Source organism: Aquila chrysaetos, chromosome 6, assembly GCF_900496995.4.
Source record: "Aquila chrysaetos chrysaetos chromosome 6, bAquChr1.4, whole genome shotgun sequence".
In the NCBI taxonomy this organism is placed as follows: Eukaryota; Metazoa; Chordata; class Aves; order Accipitriformes; family Accipitridae; genus Aquila; species Aquila chrysaetos.
Genome location: NC_044009.1, coordinates 1,054,489 through 1,074,349, shown reverse-complemented (window position 1 = coordinate 1,074,349; position 19,861 = coordinate 1,054,489). Strand labels below are relative to the sequence as shown.

Sequence of the window (19,861 nt, the reverse complement as noted above, 5' to 3'; positions counted from 1 at the left end):
CGGCGAGCCCCCCCCTTCCCCTAACGTGGGGACTTTCCGCGGGCAGCGTCCCGCGCCCGGGCTAATTACTGCCCCGGGCTAATTACCGCGCCGGGCTAATTACCCCCAGCAACGGGAGAGCAGCCGGGGCGTCCGGCAAGGCTCCCTAGCTAGGACAGAGGGGCTGCAAATTGCAGTAGAACCACAGCGGTGAGCAGGATGCCAGTTGGGGTAGAATAGGTAATAATAAATAATAATAAAGTTTTGGGAGGAGAAGGAGCCAAGGGTCACCAGTTGAGGGGAGCAGCCCGGCTGACCCCTGCCAGGGCACGTATTCCTTTGGGAAACAGCCCCCTGCCACTACCATGATGGGGAGGTCTGTGTCCTAAAACCGGTCGGGTGCTTTGGGCACCGGAGGGCTCCGTGTCCCCCCGCTGCTGACCGTCCCCCCCAGCAGCAGCGGGGGTACGCAGGCCTTCCTCCTTCGCTCCTGCAAGCCCATGCCCCCCTGCATTCGTGGGTGGGCAGCGAGCCCGGCTCCCGTGCCCAGCCAGAGCGGTGCTCCGGGCGGGAGCCCACCTCCTTGTCCCGGGAATGCAATCACCGTCATTTGAAAAATAAACCTCGGGATCAGAGCAAATGCTCGAGGCCTGTTTTCAGTATGGGTTAGGTATTTCGGTCCCCAAAACTGATTACAGCGGCTCCAACGTGCTTAGGGGCTGGCAAAGGCGTCTGTTTTCTGGCCCTGCCCATAACGAAGGGACAGAACGTGACAGCTGCTCCGCTGTCACCATCTGCCCCGGAAAGCGAAGAGCGGGTGCCGGCGGGCAGAGCCGGGCTGCTGGTCTCCGAATGGAGAGGCTTAAAAGCGCAGGCGATGATTTAGCAGCAATGAACGCCGCTCGCCGTTCCCCCCAAGTCCCCACGTGCAGGCTAAAGGGCAAGCGACCAGCAAAACGGTAGCTTTTGAACACAGGTGTCAGTAAGAAGGTGCATTAGTGAGTCCACACAACACAGATAATCAGAGTCTCATGGCTGATGGTTTTTAACCAGAAATATTCCATCTTCATCCGCTGCCACTCTACATGTGTCTCGGCAAGCCATTCTTCCCACGGGGGGGAGCAGCGGGGTGAAATGCTGGCCCTTGCTGGTCCCCCAGCCAGGCTGCCCCGGTCCTCCAACCCCCCAAGAGAAAAAGCTGGTCATTTTGACCAAGGCGAGCACAAAACCAACTCAGCCCATCAGCCTGGTCGGGAGAAGAGCCTCTTTCAGTGCGGCGGTCCCCATCGGGTCTCCTTACCCGCTCCATCACGATTAACCCCCAGCAGCCGCCCCGGGGGGCAGCGCTGGTGGGTGGCTGCCGCTGCCGGAGCCCCGAGAGCCAGCTTGCCCCCGAGTCACTTTGGCGCTGGTGACCAGCTTAATTCCCCGGCACGCTTGGCTGAGCATTCCCCACCCCCTTGCAACTGCCTCCTATTCCAGGAAGGAGCGCACAAGCTTTTGCCTCACTTTTCACATAGCTTTCAACAGCTCCAATGTCATTGCCTAGGCGACCGGGACGCTACTTGATTGTAGTGCAGTAAATAACATAGATCCTCAATCCCAGGCCGCTCCTGTCCGCGGGAGACCTCCGGGGGAACTCGAAACGCTTGGGGAGCCAGAGCAGGTAGGAGGAAAAAACCGACAAAAGGAAACCCCTTGCTATTTGTGTGTGTGAGTTACTCAGCACGACCCTCTCTCGAGTGCTCGATAACGCAGCTGGAAGATGATTTGCGGCCGCTTTGCTTTGTAGGCTAGTTACACAATATTAAAGCGTCTTGTAAAGTTTGCTCCCAAGTGCCTTAGATCCGGAGGTAAAGCACTTGCGGAGGAAAAACCGGCCAAGCCTTGAATGGGAAAAGCAGAGGTGGGGCTGGGTACCGGCAGGATGCTGAGGCTGGCTGCCCGCCGCCGGGTCCCTAGGCAGGGCTGACGCTCGGGCTGCCAGGGAGGGAGGGAGAGTTGGCTGGTTTAGACTCCTGCCCCATCACGAGCTGCCTATCGACGACTCTATCTGTCAGAGAGCGTTTCTGTCGAACCTGCCTGCTCCCTGGAAAGAAAAGTGTTAGTAAGCTGCTGGACCCCAAGGAGGGCTCCTGAGATCCAAGTGTGCTGCAGGAAAGCTCGCTGGCTCTCGGTCGCTTTTACAAGGCTCGTTTCACAGGTGTGAATTTAATAATCTGGGACAAATGAGCAATAGCACAGGGTAGCGTTGGCACTTGGGGATCCGTCAGCATTTTGCAAACATTATTTGCTGCAGGCTGGATGAGCCTGATGGTTCTCGTTGCGCAGAGGCGGGGAGGAGAGACCGTCCAGGGGCCGGTTCACAAGCCGTCAAGCAATACACAGCAGCTCGGTGTGAGAGTTGGAAATGGCTCTCGGCAGTCTTCCTCTCTCAGGATGGGCCAAGAGTCTTTAGGAATTAGGAACAGCCCTGTTACACAGGTTTTGTGCATTTATCTCCCTTTAAGCTGGCTGCAAAATGCTGTCACGTTTCATTCTGGGCTGTTAGAGCGGCAGGATAGTGGCAAATATGTTATTCCCAGGTGAAATAGCGACAGACATGTCTAAGTGCCTAAAGCTGAGGCTTAAAGTTAATGGTGAGATCAAAGATGCTCCTTCGAGAGAGCGCAGAAACTCAGCTGCCAGGCATCACTCTCAGCAAGGCTTCAGCCCCTCATTACGCTCGCGGTACCCTTCCCTTTCCTTCCATTAATGAAAGAAGGAAGTTGAATTTATAATAATTCAAAGAATATGTTCAGACTGTGGTCAAAACACCAACCGTGGGCTGAACGAAGCACGGTTGAATATATGCAAGTTCATCCGCTCTGCTTCTCCAGAGAGCTGTTCTCCCGCCTCGGGAGGGCTGTAGTGGACCTCGGTGCGTGCTTTTCATTCTCCTTGTGTCCCTGGGGCTGGGGGGGAAACGGCTGCTTCAGCGGAGCGGGGGCTGGCTTGGCCTTTCGGATACAGCCGAAGTCACGGCAGTGGGGAAAAGACTGCTTTCCATACCAACCCTTTGGAAAGCACTTCGGTGGCAATTCACAGGGAAGGTACGTGGACAGAAGGAACCAGCCCCCGGAGAGACCCAGCCCACGCCCGCAGCCCCGGCGGAGGTGGCAGCGGAGCCCCAACGCAAGCGAAGGTGGCGGATCGCCTCTTCGCAGGCTTTGTCTCCGTACTCCTGGCTTTTTTTTTCCCCCTGAATGGAGTTTCCCTGCAATGCCCTGACTAGCAACAGAGGGAAGCAGCAATCCAGTGAACGGCGGAGCCGGCTTGGGGAAGCACGCGGGGAGCAGCTCTCCCAAGTGAGAACAGGCAAATCCCGCCAGCAGCCTCGGTGCCCAGCACCAAACCCCCTGGTTTGCACATTTCGGTCTTTCTTCCTCTAGAAGCCTGCAATAAATCTGGCGCACGTCCTGCCATGCCAAGCATCCCCCATCGCCTCCCCGCTGCGTCGAGGCAGAAGGGACGGCGGTCCCCTTGCCGCACCCGTCCCTGGGCAAAGAGATCTTCAGTTTAATAAGCAGGTTTGGGTCTCTGGAGGTGTTCAATCCTCCCGGTGGGGGTTTGGCTAGAGAACGCTTTCTGGTAGAAGTCGGGGTGATACCTCAGGTCTTCCTTTTGGTGGTGGGAAGCTGGTGACATCAGGGAGCTGACGCAGTTACAGCGGAGGCGAAATAGCCTCCGAACCGACCCAGGGGGCTGGAAGCGGCAGAGGAGCTGAACCTGGGCTGTGGCCGATCTTGAGCTCTGCCACTGCTGACGTGTTTAGCCCCAGGTTAGTCACCTCCCAGTGCCATTTACATAGCCTATAGGCACTGGGAAGGTAATGACATCCAAGCCGTTTAGGAATGCTTCTCTAGCAATGTGGAATTAGTCTCTACGGCTCTTCCTAGTTCACCTCGAATTTTGCTGTGCCACTGGGCCTCCACTGCTTCCGATGGGGTGTCTTTTCCTTCTGGACCTCACCATCAGAGCGCTTTCCCAACTTCCCTGAACGTGAATGCCTCCCCCACTCATTGCATAATGGGAGTCTGAATGGCACCTCCTTTTAGAGTAAAGTACGCTGTCATCGGCACCGCTGCCGACCTTGGGGAACCCTATTTGCAAAGTCTTTTGTGATTCTTTATGGTCTTAGATGCCCGGCTGTCGTTCTTGCTGCAGAGATGCTTTCCCAAGATGTGCAGTGATCACTGCAGCAGGGATGTGCATTAACAACGCCGACAGCCCGAGCTTCCCTTTGTGCCGTGGAGTTTAGAGCTCAAAGGTGAGGAAGATACTGGCCTGGCTTTGCAAACGCCGGTTGTGCTTTGAAAGAGAAAGGGAACTTCCAAAACGCCCTTAAAATATTCAGGTTTTTTTCCTTTTGAAAACGAGTGCAGCCACGTGGTTAGAGCTGGTGTCACCCATCATGACCACGCAGCCGGGGCGGTGCGGAGGTGCTTTCTCTGCTGAAGGGAAAGACCTGGCTCCTTCCTGAAGCTGCCGCTGCCCTGGGCCAGGGAAAGCAGCATGGAAGCAGGGTAAGGCCACCAGCAGTCGCCTGCCTCAGCTCTAGGCTTTTCCTTTTCTCAAAGCTGCCCCGTAGGTCCTTTCATTTCTCTGCGTGTCGCACGTGGGACGAGGAGGGATGGGAGGACACCGGACTCTCACTGCTAGCTCTCCCGCGACGAGACCCGCGGGGAACGAGCCCTCCTCCGCTGTACCGAACCCTCCTGGAAGAGCGTCCGCGGATGCCGTCTCCCGCAGATGGTGCGGAAAGTGGCTGGCGGGATCGGCCGGTGGGGTGTACCGCCCTGCTTTCGTTTTAATGCCCGGCCCCTGCAGCTACCCGCTCCCCAGCTGACTCAGGGGGGGCCCGGCGACCCCGAGCTTCACTCTGTTAGAAAGCCGCTGCCCTCGTGCTCGGCGGCTCGAGCCCCAAAAGCAGGAAGTTTTCAGGCTTTCACTATTAGATGTCAGTACCGAGTTGAAACGAGATGCTAACACTGGCGTGGGTAAAAGGCGTAGCCAGATGGTGCCTGGGGCATGTCCGTGTCAGCCAGGGCAGGGAAGAGGTCCCACCGCTTCCAGGGAGTGGGTTAGCGAGGAGGAGGAGGACGACGGCACGGCGGGGTTGCCAGCAGAGGAAGGCAGCGTGGGGCTCAAGATGGCTCCGCAAAATCTGCCGCTCCGGCTGCTGGGCTCGGAGAGGTGCTGGGCACAAAGGGAGAGCCGAGGTACGCTGCGTGCTTCCTTCCGCACTTGAAAGAGGCCACGAAATGTTGTCCGGGGGCAAGAGGAACAGATCGGACTAAGGATGGCTCTGGTTATGCCTATGCAGTCGCCTTCGGAAGGCTTTGGCTGAAAAACTGGCTTTCCCCCAGACTTCCCGTACACGGTCCTGGGTAAAGGGTGTGCTTTCTCCCAGTAACGCTTCCCCATCTGCAAAGAAGAGGCAACATTCCTGCCTTGCGTGGCTTGGGGGGCGTAATAGCCCATTCAATAACGTTTGCAAGCTGCTTAGACATGGGAAGGTCATTTTAACGTCTGAACAAATAAGATGTAGCATATCTGCATCATGGCTTCTCCGTAAACTTGGACTATGCATCTGGGTGTCTTGCCTGTCTTTATGCCTTTCGGGATTTGTGGGCATTTGCAGCTAGAGCTTCCTGAGAAAAATATGTTAGCCTGTTGAAAAACCATGTTCCCGGCACAAAAGCTGCCCCGTGCCCAAAATGGACAAACCAGGATCGGGGCTGAAGGGCTACATCAAAACAGGCAGACTTCTTTCGAAGCGGTTTAAGTGGCCGCTGGCTACGGGGGATGCCTGAGCTCCTGCCGGTGCTCAGAGCTCTGCAATCCCACCTCCCTGGCATGCCTTGCTCGGAGCTGGTGGCAGCCGAGCATATCTCATATACCAGCCTACAGGCTACCGCCCGCGGCCTGAATTTGTGGCACTGCTGTGATTCAGAGAGAGGAACGTCTCTCCCGTATTCCCCAGATCCGCGGAGTAGGATTTCCTCACCCCTCGTCTGGTCCCGACCCCGGAGCAGCCAGGCACACGGGCTGCTCTCAGGGGAGCAGGGACCACACCGTGCAGGCCAGGGCTGCAGCAAGGCTGCCTTCGGCTCCGATTCTTGCTGCAAGGGGTTTTTTTTGCCACCGAGCTTGGGGTTTCATTTTGATTCGGAGAGCCGATACTCAGGAGTTCGGTATTGCTGTGTCTAACCGGCGAGTCTAAACCCTTTGCTGAATGAAGCTGGTCCAAAGTGATTACTAAGAACAGCCGTGCAAAGCCTCCCCAGGGCTGGGGGAGCTGTTCGTAGCCACGCTGAAGCACAGCGTAAATATCTGAAACGGGAGCCTCGAGCCACAGGATCAGTGCTTAGCAGAAATGGGCTGACAACCCAACGCCCTGCCACTTTGGCCCTTCCCAAAACACCTACATATTTGTAAGAATGCTGGCCCGCGATGGCGTCACCAGAAACGCCAGCCCCTACGGGAAAGCCCGGCGGTTTTATTTTGTTATCTGCAGTCCTGGTCTGCAGCGAAGGAGTTGCCAGTCGCCTCCTGTCCTGTGCAAGCTGTCTTTCAGGGCAGCAGACTCCAGGGCAGGCTAAGCTTGGGTCACCCACGCCGTTCCTTGCCTGCAGCCCGCTGTGGTATGGGGGGGCATCGCCTCCCCACGATGGGCCCTTTGGGGGTCCGGTCCCTGCCGTGCCGCTGGGAGCGAGGTGGGAAACTCCTGCCCTTCGCCGGCCGCTTTGCTGACGTGAGATGGCACTCCAGCGATGCTAACGTTGCTGTTTTTCTTTGCCCCTAGAGTGATTTATCCCTTGTCAGACTCCCCCTCTGCGAAGATGTCCCAGTCATCTCCAGCTGATGAAGGCACGACGTTTGAGCACCTCTGGAGCACACTGTAAGTGGTGGTTGATCATTTGCCTTGAGGTGTATTCTGAGGCAGAAGTGGCCCTTTGCTCCGTAATCTGCGTTAGCACGTATCATTGCTGTGGCCCGAAGGGAGGCAAGTTTCTTTTGCCTGCGCCAGTTTTCACGAATTCCATTTCCCACACTGAGAATTTTGCTCCCAGACTCCAGTCACTCGCCTCAGACCATTTCTTTCGCCAAACGCCTTTGCCCTTGCGACGCTAGGCGGTTCAAAGGCTGTGGAGCGCGCAAATGCTGGAAGCAGAGCCCCACAAACCTTGTTTCCAGGTATCGGGCGCTGTTTCTGAAAAGGGTCGTGCAGCCGCCCGCGTTTTCGACGTGCGCGGTACACGCAAAGGCTGCGAAGCGCGGCGCGGCGCTCCCACGGCGCGGCTGCCCCCGTGCACGTCGGAGGTCAGCATCGGGGCACGCTTCCTCTCGCTCGAGGAAGCAAAGGCGTTTGGGGACCAGAAATGCCGCAGCAGCAGCTGGGGAAGGGGAGACTGAGTCATTCTCGTGCCGAGGAGAGCAGCCGGACCTCATCCTCCGTGCCCTGCCTGCTGCAGCACCCTGGGGCCCCTGCCCGCATCCCCGTGGGCACGTCAGGGCTGCTCACGGAGCCAGCCCCGGCCAGCCGCGGCCGAGTACCGGCACAGCTGGCCGGTTTCCCTGAACCGTGGCCCTTGGAGCCTGGCGTTGGTACGTGAGACCCTCTGTCCCACACGGAGATGGTGCCTTTCGGCTGGGACCCTTGCCCGGGGTGGGGCAGGGGATGCTGGCACCAAGCCTGGGAGGATGCGCTCTTACTCGTCGGTTGCCACTCGTGAGGTCGTGAGGCTTGGTGGCTGCCTAATTAAAATGGGTATTTTCTAAAATTAAACATCTTCCGGTCACACCAAGACTTTTGCAAGTCTTCTGGCCTTTGAGCCTCACGCTCTAATCAAGCAAGGAGGAAGGACTGTGCTTCACTCCATGCTCTTTCTTCCTTGGTATCCTCTCACTTAAAAGACATCCTGAGGTGACAGATACGCTAGAGCAGCTGGGGGGTGAAAACCGTCCCATCTCTGCTTGCTTTACCCACCAGGCAAAGCCTGCTCTGCCATGTGAAAATCAAAGCAGAGGATGGAGGGAGAAGTTGAGAAGGGGACGAGGTTCAAGGGAATCGCACGTTGCTGGGCGGTGGTGGTGCGGGCTGTGATGGAGAGCTGGGAGGCTGACTGCCTGCCGTCACCTTTTCCACAGGGAGCCAGACAGCACCTACTTCGACCTCCCTCCCTCCAACCACACAGGCAGCAATGAGGTCTCCAACCGCACAGAGGTCACGATGGACGTCTTCCAGATGAGAAGCATGAATGACTCGGTCATGGTGAGTGTGCTCAGACTGCACCAATGGGAGCCCCATCAGACACAAACCTGGTTTCCCCGTAGCGGGCTGGGGGCTCTGGGGTGGGCAGTGGGATGCTTGCTGGTTCACAAACCGAACACAAACACTACGGGTGCAGCGCTGCTGTCATTTGTGCAGGGTCTGATAACCTGTAATTGATGACTGCACTGCAGGATTGCAGCCGGATGGTACAGCGGTCAGTCAAATAGTGGCTCCTTATTAACAGATAACATCTCTGCACGCAGCCGCAGGGGCTCTGTGCTGCAACGGCGGCGGAGCTCGAGTACCCCGGCAGGAGGAGAGTGTCATTCGCTCCGGTATAAACATGCTGGGTAGTCAAAGCCGTTTGCAAGCTGCTGACGAGGCAGAGCTGCTGGAGGGGCACGTCGCGCTCCCAGTGCCCAGCTCTGCTCCCGCCACGGTCTCCGAGGGTCCGTGCCATCGCCCTCCCCTCCAAGAAGCTGGTGCGCTGGTGTCTAAGGCGGAGAGAGGGTTTGAAAAGCGTAGCGGTCCTGCGAGACGTCCGGGTCGCTTGTGCACGTTCAGTGCCCCGAGCAGGGTGGCCTCCCGGGAGCATCCCTGAAGCAGCCCCGGCCGTTGGCGGCATCTCCCTCCAGAAAGCCACCGTTTCCCTCCTCGCCAGCTTGCGTCCCCTCCCCCGGCCCCCTTCTCCCTCGCTTTTCGCTTGCTTTCCCTCCCTTCCCCGGCCTTTGTCTGCAGCGGGCAGGAGCCTGGCAGAGGGATCCGGCGGGGGCGGTGGTGCTAATTGGGGAGCTGCCCCTCGCTGAGCTTGCCATTGCCTCGCTTAGCTTGCCATCGCCTCGCTTGCTGTTCCCGCTGGAACCGAAGCTGAGCCCGGCGGGATTCGGTGCTGCCAGGGCCTTGCAGGGCTCTGAGCACAGCGGCTGCGCGCAGGCAGGGCAGAGCCGGCTCCCGGCCCTTGCTCGGGATAATGAGCCGGTAGTAAATATTTACATTGGCCCGATGGTGCAACCGAGCGCTGCGCTGCCGAGCTCCCGGTGAGCCGCGGCCAGGTCTCGCCGGCTGGCATCACCGAAACGCGTGGCAGGCTGACGCGCACGAAAATAAATGCACAGATAACGTGATGGCACCGGACCGAAAGAAAGGCAAGAGACACGGGAGCGGCAGCGGAGGGGCCGCTCGGTCCGCACTGCGATGCTGCTGGTTGTGGTGCTCAGCAGGGCTGGGGCGGACGTGCGGGAAGCAGCGGGTGCTGCGGTACCCAGCGCCGGTGCTGGTGCTTGGTGGATGCGAGCAGGCCACCGAAACGCTCTGCGACCTGCCCTCCCGTCGGGCGAGATGCTCCCTCTCAGCATTGCTTGGGCACTGCACTGCTCCTAAAACCCGTACCGGGGTCCTGTGGGAGGAGTTGGTGCGATTAAAAGTGTAAGCGATTCCTCAGCCACCCTTTTTGCTGAGAGATGACAGCTTCAGGACTGGTAGTTCGCGCGGTGCTCTCGGCTTTACGTACGACACTGCCGCTGACCTCCTTGTGCGTGGGTCTGCGCGCGCGCACCGGTGCGGGGAGGTGGGCGACGCAGGCTGGTTCCACCTTCCAAAACACGCCACGACGCTCTTTGAACTGCTTATCTGCTTCAGTGTGCAGCCTTCCACAGTGGGGTCTGGCCGTAAGAAACACCGTTCCCCCATCCGCCTCGAGGCAGAAGGAAATCTGCCTGGTCGCTCCAGATATCTATCTATCCATATCTGTCCATCTAGATGTCTGGCTCGCCCTCTATCCCTATCTGGCCATCTAGATATCCATCTATCCACACCTATCCATATCTATCCATCTAGATAGGGATAACTCCGTGTCTCTGAGATAAGGAGCTGTCTCAGAGTCACTGCATCGCCTGGTCGATGCAAGTGCAGCCACCTCGGTCTGCTGGCGAAGGGTGCCGGCCAAGCGGGTTTCCAGCCCAGCGCGGCTGCAAGCAGCTTTCTGGGGTAGAATCTCGCCGGGTTTGATGATGGAGCTGGACCCCCGCTCTCCCTGCGGTGGGAATGGTTGGTATCGCCCAGTCCATCACTGGGCAAGCTGGGGCCTGCCCTGTGCTTTAATGAATAGTCATGAGGGACAGAAGGGGTGGGCCCCGTTTTGTTGTTGGATGCAGCTAGTTGACAGAACTAAGGGAGATGAAAAAAGCAAAAAAGCCAACACACGGCGGCACACGGGTGGCCAGCGCAGCATCCCTGGCGCTGCCCGCCCCGGCCCTGCTCCCGCGCTCCCTCATTCCGCTCGCCTTCCCACCCCGGCCGTCCCCGCCGCCGCCCCGACCCCATGACTCCCGTGGCGGGACGCTTCCCAGCGCTCCGTGAATCCCGAGACAACTAAAATGCTGTACATTAGCGACCCGATGCAGCATTATACCACGGTAGGTGCTACTTGTTATTAATGGGGTTTGCCTCACTGCTTTTATTTGAAATCATCCGCCGCCGCCGAGGCAGGAGCCGGGTGCGTGCTCCCGCCGCTGCCGGGGACGTGCCAGGGGCTCGTCACGGTGCAAGCCCTTCCCCATCCGACAAGCTGTGTCGGTGTGGGATGCTGCAGCCTTGGCGGCTCGGTCGGCATTCCTCTCCCGCTTTGCCGGATCCGGCGCGCGCAGAGCCCAAGATGCGATTTAAACCTTTGGTGCAAAGGGGTGCAGGCTCCCTCTCCCGCGTCCGTGCAGACGGGATGGGTGTTAGCTGGAGCATCCATCCGAGGAATGCCCCGTGGTGCTGGGCACCACCGGCACCAGTTTGTCGTCCACTGGGGACCTCCTCAGCCGAGCTGACGGCAGGCACCCGCGGTCCGGGGCAGGCTTTCCCTCCCCGGTTTAAAGTCTCTGGGAGGGTAGAGCAGATGAAACGGTACCTGTGCTGCAGGCGATACATTTCCAGCCCCGACCTCAAGCGCTGCGGTTGATTTCATAGTCAAAAGTGGTTTGTGTCTGCTTTCTGGCAAAAGTTAGATACAGGCATCGACGCCGAGAGAGAGATAGAAAGGTGCGGTGCTGCACTTCCCGACCAGAAATTACTTCAGTCCTTTTTTTTATTCTTAGGTGTGTTGGTACAAAGCATGTATGTACCGGGTTCGTTTTGTACTCTAGTGCTGTTACTTGGGAGGTCGTTGCTGCAGTCCTGTGAATATTTATCTCTGTGTGTGGATAAACGTGTGTGTGTATGTATATATTTACAGACACACAGACACAAGGGCTGTGTTGTGTTTGTTGACATGCACATATACACACAAACACTCAAGCCTTCGATTTGTCTTTTAAGGGAATGTTTCCAAAATTTTGTCATTTTTAAAAAACAAGTTGGTCATTTGTCCCCCTGCACCTGACTTCGGGTATCTCTGCCAGTGGATTTGCAAAGCCCCGGTCCTCAGGGCGCTGCCTGTTGCTTTGTGCTGGCAGGGGACGCCAGCTTGGGGTGGCCAGCCCGGCTTGCAGACGTGATGCTCTGGGTCTCGTATCTCCCTCATGTGCGAAGAGGTCACCGTTTTTCCCGAGGGAAGGCTCCCTCCCGTGCGGAGGTCAGGATGCTCTTCTCAGTGGATCGGTCCCGATTTACCCACCCATTAAGCTTTACAGCCGCAGGCTTCAGCTGCTCCCGAGCGGCTCCCGAGCAGCAGGGAGGCGAAAGGCTTCCCGGTTACTTCCCATATTTCCCGTTTCGGCAGGAGATGAGCCACCGCGGCAGCACACGTGCCGTGCTCTGCCGGGCGCTGCGGCCGTAGCCTGATTTTCCCAAGTACGGACATCCGTGTGCAAGGGTAGTGCCAGAATCGCCTTGTTTGCTTGTCAAGCACGGAGCACTTACGCACCATTCATCCCTAAAAAAGGCACATGGCTGGGCCCTTCTGTTGTCCCGGGAGAACAAACCAGCTCAGTCGTGATTCTCCCGGATTATTTGGCCCGGGGATCAGCCCTGACAGGCAGCAATCCCTTTTCCCCTTGCTGCTCTCCTCCTGGTCGATGCCTGAGCTTTGCTTCTCAAGGGTGACTTGTGCTGCACGCCTGCCAGCCGGTGTCACCTGCCACCAGCTTCCCGGCTGGAGGGCAAGGGCTTTCCACGCGCATTTTTAAGGCCTGTTTTGCTGAAGTTTCTTGTAACTTTTTCTCCGGGTGAAGCCGGGGATTGTGGAAAGCTTGGATGGGGGTGCTTGGTCCTTGGCAGGGCTATTTATAGAGCGGCGAGAAGGAATAGAGGGGTTTACGCACATATTTTAGGGGAGAAAATGGCTGTATGTGTAAAAGCAAGCCAGATCTTGTTCAGCATTCCTCCAGTTAGTCACAGGCTCCAACGACCTTGCGAGAGATGCAGACAACAGGAGAACTTCCCTGGAGAAGGGTGATTGCCTTTAAACCATTATACATCGTAGACGTTTGGGTGAGGTTGGGATCCCAAGTTAAAACACGTCTCTTGATTCCTAAGCTGTGAGCCTTGCAGCCCTTCGGAGGCGAAGGCAGATGGCTGAGCCTGCCGGGCTGAGGGACGGTGACGGCCGCCTCCCAGTAGCTCCCAGTTTCCCAGAGCTGCCCCAGCTGGTGCTGGTGGCTGGAGGGACAGTCCCTGCTGGGAGGCGGGGGGGAGCTGGAGCTGGGCGAAGGGGGGAGCGCAGGCGGGGGATGCGGGACGCAGGGAGATGCGGGGAGCCGGGACGACGAGCGGCGATGCAACGGCCGCTGTGCGCGGTCACCGGCGGAGCTCAGGCTCACCTCTGGGACTGCCAGCGTGCTGCTGGCTTGCAAATGCCGGGGGAGCAACCCTTGAGCATCTCGGGAACTGCAGACGTCTGGGGGAAAAACATCCCGCTTGCTCTGAGTAACAGTTACATTAGGGATCTATTTTTTTAAACGCCAGTTTATTTCTCCACCAGAGAAAAAATGATTTTTGGGGGCCTGATTTGCAGACAAAAGATTAAGGCCGCTTTAGCCTGTGGCTTTTGAGAACATCCCTTTGCTTATGCATGGGCTATGGAATATGCTATGCCTGCAGGTAAAAGAGCTGCCAGCTCGTACTGGAAGTATCTGACAGTAACTGTTCGGAAGAGGAATAAGAAAAAAAACCTGTAAAAAGTCAGGATTTGGTCCAGCGTGTCTGGAGTAAGAGCCGGTACATGCATAAATATGTACGTTTGCTCTGTGACCTTACTGCAGGGTGCCGCATCGCAGCTACGCGCTTTGCAGGTTTGAGGTTTTCCCCAAATTAGACCTGCATCAGCGAAAGCCACTGAAAGCAAACATCCCGGCTAGGAAACGAATTACACAAACCACCATTCAGAGCGGGCTCTTCTGAGAGAAACGCTTCCAGAAGCGGCGTGCGCGTGTACGTTCGCGACGAGGGAATGCAGGCGGGAGATGCCCGGAAAACAGGTCGGACGTTGAGTGACGCAGCGGCGATGGGAGCGATGCCCTTCGTTGGAGGGCTGGCGGTCGGTCGCCTTGTGCTGGTGCTGCGTGCCAGGGCGGCTTCCCCGAGCCTCGATGCTCTGGCCGCTGGAAAGGCCACCGGCAAGCAGAGCCCTGTGCACGGGACGGGGCCGTCGCTCCCCGTCCCGTCAGCGGGACTTCTCCCACCCCTAAGCAAACCCCGGAAAATCCCTGTCCGGTTTCCCGCTGGCAAAAGCGTGGCTTTGCATAGGCAGGTGCGCTAGAAATCCAGGGATCTCGGCACCTCGCTGCCTCCGGGGAGGATGGAGCGGATAGAAGGGGGTGATTTCAGCCTGCTGGGTTTATCCCTTGCACAAGTGGTGACCTGTTCAAAAACCCGAGCGACCCAAACCAGCTCTTTTGGCTGGCTTTCCCGCACGCTGGCCCTTTAAGGAGGCTGTAACAGGACACCTGGAGCCCTGAAGAAGTGTGGCTGGGCTTTCCATGTCTCTAAACTGGCTGGTGTTTTCTTTTTTCCCTCCTCCCCTTTTCCCTTCCTCCAGTCCCAGTTCAATTTGCTGAACAACAGCATGGATCAGAGCATCGGCAGCAGAGCAGCCTCCACCAGCCCCTACAGCTCCGAGCACACCTCCAATGTCCCAACGCATTCGCCCTACTCGCAGCCCAGCTCTACCTTCGACGCCATGTCCCCAGCTCCCGTCATCCCCTCCAACACTGACTACCCCGGTCCCCACCACTTTGAGGTGACCTTCCAGCAATCCAGCACCGCCAAGTCAGCCACCTGGACAGTAAGTTGCATGTCTTCTTGCCTTCGCTAGACAGATGCTTGCTAATGCCGACAGTGTTTTCGGCTGGCTGGCCGCAAAGCCCCGAGCGTCTTGGTGGTGCTTTGCAGCGGGATGCAGAGGGCACGCTCACGCCGGGCGGCTGCAGGACGCAGCCACGACCCGACGGGGACTTTGCCTGCACAGGTGGCCCCGGAAAGCAAAGCGTGCAGGAAACATCAGCGCTTGCTTTTCAGGGATTTTCTCCAAAAGGGCCGTTAAGCACAGCGGTTCGAATGTAGCTTCTCTTGCAGCGATTCCCTAAACTGCGGGTAAAGGTCCCCGAAAATCGCAAAGCTGGAGAAACGTCCTGGGGAAGTACCTGCCTTGTTCTCGTGGTGCTTCCCTATGCGTTTGCCGGTGACCGCTGTCAGAGGTGAGGCAGTGGACGAGATGGACCTTTGCTCGCATCTGCTGGGGCCATTCTCGGCTTCACTGTAAATTCTTGCTTGTCATTTACAGTCCTTTTTCATCTCGTATCAGAAAAGTGACTTCACCCCTAGAAGTCACGGCAAAATAACAGAGTCGGTTTTTAATCGCGGCGGGACGGCTGCACGGCATCGTGCCGTCCGCGGTGTGGGCGCAGCAGCCCGCTCCTGGGGAGCGGGGATGCAGGTTTGCTCCGCTGCCGGTCTGACCGCACGCCTGCAGCCCGGCAGAGGAGTCCTCTGCAGATCAGGGACCCAGGAACCGGGCAGAGTGTACAAGGGCTGCTTTGCTTTTTGTGGCAAAAGGTCCTCAGTTCACACCCCGGCTCCTGGCTTACTGTAGCACTGTCCCTATTTTTAAGAAAAACTGCACTTGCGGCCGGTATCGGAGGCATTTCTGCGGCAGATGCCTCCCTGAGTGCCTGGGAGAGCCGCTCACCGCCGGCACGCTTCAGGCAGGCAGGCTTTCTCCTCCGGGAAATGTTAGCAGAGCAGAAAGGCTGGGACGAGACAACTGACACAATGAGGGAGCGACGGGGTTCCCTCCGGGGCTGCGGTTTGACATTATCACGAAATGGGCAGAGCAGTCCAGGAGCGATGTATCAGCCCGAGGTGCGATAATGACTTTTATTTTTGGAGGCTGATGTGTTTAATTGCCAAGACAGCCCTTCCCACGGTAGACAGAAAGCATCCTCGGATGCTTCGGTGCAGGCAGACCCCGGGCCGTGGCCGGCCGGTGCTGGTCCGCTCGCTGCTGCTGCTGGTGCGGCACGGCGGGCTGCTCCCGGCGTGTCGCGGTGAGAGGCCGCGGGAGGGGACGGGCTACGGCAGCTGCCGCAGCGCTGGCAGCGAGCTGGCGCTTGAATGCAGCCAAATTCACGGCTGGGGCAGCCGAGCGGCTTCCCTGCGCCCCGTCACCGGAGCTTCACGGCTTCGCTGCCGAGTCGCACTGACCAGGGGCTTGGGACCAGCCCCGCGATTAAATACAACTTGCCCTTGTAGGAGCAGTTAAGCCTTCACTCTTTTCCACTGTCTTTCCTTGCAAGATGTTGCTAAAGGATGCATTTCATTAGGTGTTGAATAAACTGAAGGTCCTCGGGGTAGGATGTGACTCCAGCCCACTCCTGTCCCCATTGGGGGATAGCTCACATCACTTAAAAGTAAAGCTGCACAGGACATGCACAGGGAAAGGAGGCATTCCCGTGCCACAAAAGCATCCGAACGACACCGAACTCACACCCGTGCAGGGTGTCTTGTCCCAGCTGTCCCGGCACGGAGAGCTGGGAAGTGTCTGACGCTCGCTCGCCACTGTCCCCAGCTAGCGGTGCCCCGGGGATGGCTTTGGGATGGAGGGGACACAGCCGCCGGCGGGGCCGGGCTGGGTGCTGCAGGACACCCTCGGACAGCGCTGTGGGCAGGGTGTATTCACGCACGTCCAGAGACGGAGAGAGCATCTACTAAAGATACGCTCAGTGCTCGCTTTAATTAGCAGTAAGGAAATACCCTTCCCTCGTCCCAGACGATGCACATTGCAGCTGCCGGGAGTAAATCGAAAAAGCCGCTAAGGTCTTTTTGGCCGGTTGTCCCCAGCAGAGCAGAGGGAGCAGCAAGAGGCTCCCCGAGGTGGTCCCATGTGGCCAGGGAGCCCATTACAGCCCCTTTCCCTCGCTGGAGCCATCCCAGCCACCTGGGATCTTTCCACAACTCTAACGAAACGGAGCCCAGACTGTCTCAGCATCACCCCGTGCTGACCGTGCTCCCGTAGCTGTCGTGTCCTACTGGGAGCTGCGCTAATCAGGACAGGACTGCTTTTTGTCTCAAGCCTTTGTGTTAAGGTCTCCCTTGTACGTCGGAGCAGCCAGTGCCACATCGATGCTGTGACAGCCCTCCTAGCCTCGGGAGAGCAGCTTGGACTCGAGAGATGCCCGGCGAGCGTGCCACGGAGGATGCACCCGCCAGCCGGGGCCGGGAGCTGAGGCTGCCGGGCGTGCGGCTGCAAGGGGGGGGGGCTCCTGGCAAGCGGTGCAGAGCGGAGGAGTTAAACACCTGAACTGGCTTTAATACTTGGCAAGGCAGTCGGCGAGATGCGCGGACCTCTGACCCGCGATGCTGGGGTGATCGTGCATCCCCCAGAAGCAGGCTGGCTGCAGGGCTAGCGCCGACCGGCCCACATTTCACCGCGATGAACCCGAGCCTGGCAGAGAACAGAAGCGGGTCAGCAGCGTCTTGCACCCCAGAGAGCGCGGGGCATGTTTCGTTTGAAATAGTCATTTCCGCAGGACTGCCGACGTGGGTGCAGACTGTCCGGCTCGCCAAGGTTGCCACGCAAAGAACGGTCCCGCTGCGGTGACAGCCCCGTTCCCTCCATGTCCTTCCCGGCTGATGGCTGTCGCAGCCACGCAGCTGCACGTTTTGTGCTGGAAGACGAAGCTGCTGCCTTCCTCCCACTCGCCTGGAGCTCCGCATTGCCACTGCCGCACTTGAAAGTCTGTCCTGGTTAAACGGGGAAAGGAATTCAGCAAAAAACCACAGGCTGTATGTTGCCAGTCAGTCAGTATACAAATAATGATGTATGTACACAGCGTGGTTCTCTACATAAGCGGTGAAAGCGTTTGTAGCGGCATACAAGTAAGGCTGGGAAAGCTGTTAGGAAATGCAGGCACTTGGGAGGGAAAGTTAAATGTAGAGTCAGTAAGGCTGGGGACAGTGACATCTGACCGCTTGGTGATGGTCCAGCCAAGGGGAGCTGAATTAACCGTCTCGATGCGCTAAAGGACATACACGGTTTGATTCAGCACTTTGAAAGAAACACCACTGCCTATTTCATCCGTAGCTAGGAAGCCTGGTGGCTTTTGAATACTTTAACTGCACCAAACAATTGACAGGAGGACCGTTGCAAGCGTTGACCATGAATTTGTCGGAGCCGCCTTGCCAGGCAGCGTTTCGGAGCGGCGGGGAGCCCTCTGCCCCGGGGGAACGGCTCTGCCAGACCGGCAGCAACCTGGGGTCACATCACGGAGCACCCGGCCAAGGAGGAGCTGACAGCTGGCATCCCGGCAGCACCAAACCAAATAGTTCAACGCGAGTCGTCTTGTCAAACGATTTGGCGTAGTCTTCCGATGCAATCATAAGCTTTGGTTGATGGAAGTGTGTGGCCCAGTAGACTCCTAGTTTTGAAGGGTTTTGACTGAGTCCCTCTGGCTATTCCTCCGGGAGAGGTGGTGTTATCCATAGGAAAGGAAGGTCCTAAGGGGCCCGGGGCTCATGGCCCAGGACCGTTTGGAGATGAGCTGTCTGCACGGTGGGCTGGCTGGCTCTACAGGGGCTGGGCGGGCGAGCATCACCTGGGCAGGGGCAGCGAGGTATCACCGAGCCCACTGCCCTCGTGCGCACGTGCAGTTCTCGTGTCCACGCTTCAAACCCTCCCTTGGCAAACTAGAAAAGGTTTGGGAGGGCGAGCCAAAGGAGGTGAAAGATGTGGAACAGATGCCTTGTAGGGTGATACCAGAGAAACATTCTGCAGTGAATGGTCTCCATGAGAAGAGTAAGGGTGGCTTGATCACAGCCTGCATAGGAGATGGTTGCTGATAGCAGACAGCTCTTTAATCTAATAGAGAAAGACATAATGAGATCCAGTGCTTGGAAGCTGAAGCCAGGCAAATTCAGACTAGAAACAAGGTGGAAATTTTTTAACAGTGAGGATAATTAACTGTAGGAACAATTTACCAAGGAATGCATCGGATTCTCCAACTGCTGAAGTATTCAAATGAAGAGTCTGCATATCTTTCAAAAGATAAGCTGTACTTCAAGCAGCCACCGTTGGCTCAATGCAGAACGAGTAGGCAGGGGGTCTTAGGCCAGCAGTGTAGGGAACCCAACCAGAGGATCATCATCATCTGTTCCCTCTAGCTGTAAAATGCTGGATTTCTAAATTTGGGAAATGGGTGAACAGAGAAGTGGCGAGGACGTGGGATGTGGGTTGGGGGCTCGCGTCACCAGAACCAGGTCTGTCCCTGCAGAGGGATGCCGGGCAGCGGGCGGGTGACGTTGGATGTCCTGACCCGGGCTGGGCTCTGAGCACCGCACGTCGCCACAAACTCTGAAGCGCAGCGGCCGCGCTGGTCTGCGCTGCGGGAAGCCCTCCAGGCTGCTGCCGCCTCCCTTTCCATTTTTAATGGCCTTCTTATCAGCAGAGAGCAATGGCCAGATGCTGAAAATAAGGTTTTCCCTGTAGGTTCAAAGCCCCCCTCTGGTAGGCTGCTTCGACGGGGCTGGGAGGAGGACCGGGAGCTGCGGCGCTGCAAGACGGGGCATGTCGGCAGCCTGCCTGTTTGTTGGAAGCTATCAGGACTCTCGGTTCCCCGGAGCTGCCCATACACGCTAGAGCCGTGAGCCGATCTCGGCTGTTTTCTCACAGGCAGCCCCTCGCCACGCCGGCCAGCTGGTAACTGATGGATAATTAGTATTTTTCTCAAGTCGGGTTTGCGGCGCATCGGTGCTCCCTCCCCTCTAAAACGCTACCGCGCGTGCCAGAGCCAGCAGAAGCGTTAATAGGGTCTTTGGCCTCCCACGGCCCGGTTGCAAAAGGACGAGGGGGCTCGAGCCCCCCCTGGTGCAGGGCAGCTGCCCGGGCTCGTGCAGAGCCCCTGGAGCTGGGGGGAGACGGGCAAACCCCCGGGCTAAGCAGGCGGGGGGTCCCCTAACCCGGGGACGGGCACGGGGGGGGTCCGGGTCACATCCAGGGTCTCGCCTGCTGCTTTGGGGAGCAAACAGCCTGCCATGGAAAGGCTGGAGAGGTTCAAAGCCGAGGTGAGATGCTCCTGCTGCGGTGGATGGCTGTCCAGCAGTTCACCCACAGCAAACCGGTCTGCGCCCCAGCGCTCGGCCAGTGGG

General features: G+C 58.0%; 1 protein-coding gene across 4 annotated transcripts in view; it reads left to right on the top strand.

Annotated features, from left to right (window-relative positions):
* The window catches only part of TP73 (tumor protein p73), a 37,920-nt gene that overhangs the window by 1,867 nt on the left and 16,192 nt on the right, over nt 1-19,861 (top strand). For 2 of the 4 annotated variants that reach the window (XM_030018309.2, XM_030018312.1), the window contains exons 2-4: nt 6,827-6,922; nt 8,173-8,296; nt 14,259-14,504. In XM_030018309.2, the coding sequence (XP_029874169.1) occupies nt 6,827-6,922; nt 8,173-8,296; nt 14,259-14,504 (466 nt within the window). Of the gene's footprint in view, nt 1-1,607; nt 1,646-3,716; nt 4,545-6,826; nt 6,923-8,172; nt 8,297-14,258; nt 14,505-19,861 lie in introns of those variants that run through there. The other 2 variants (XM_030018311.2, XM_030018310.2) reach the window with 2 other exon arrangements.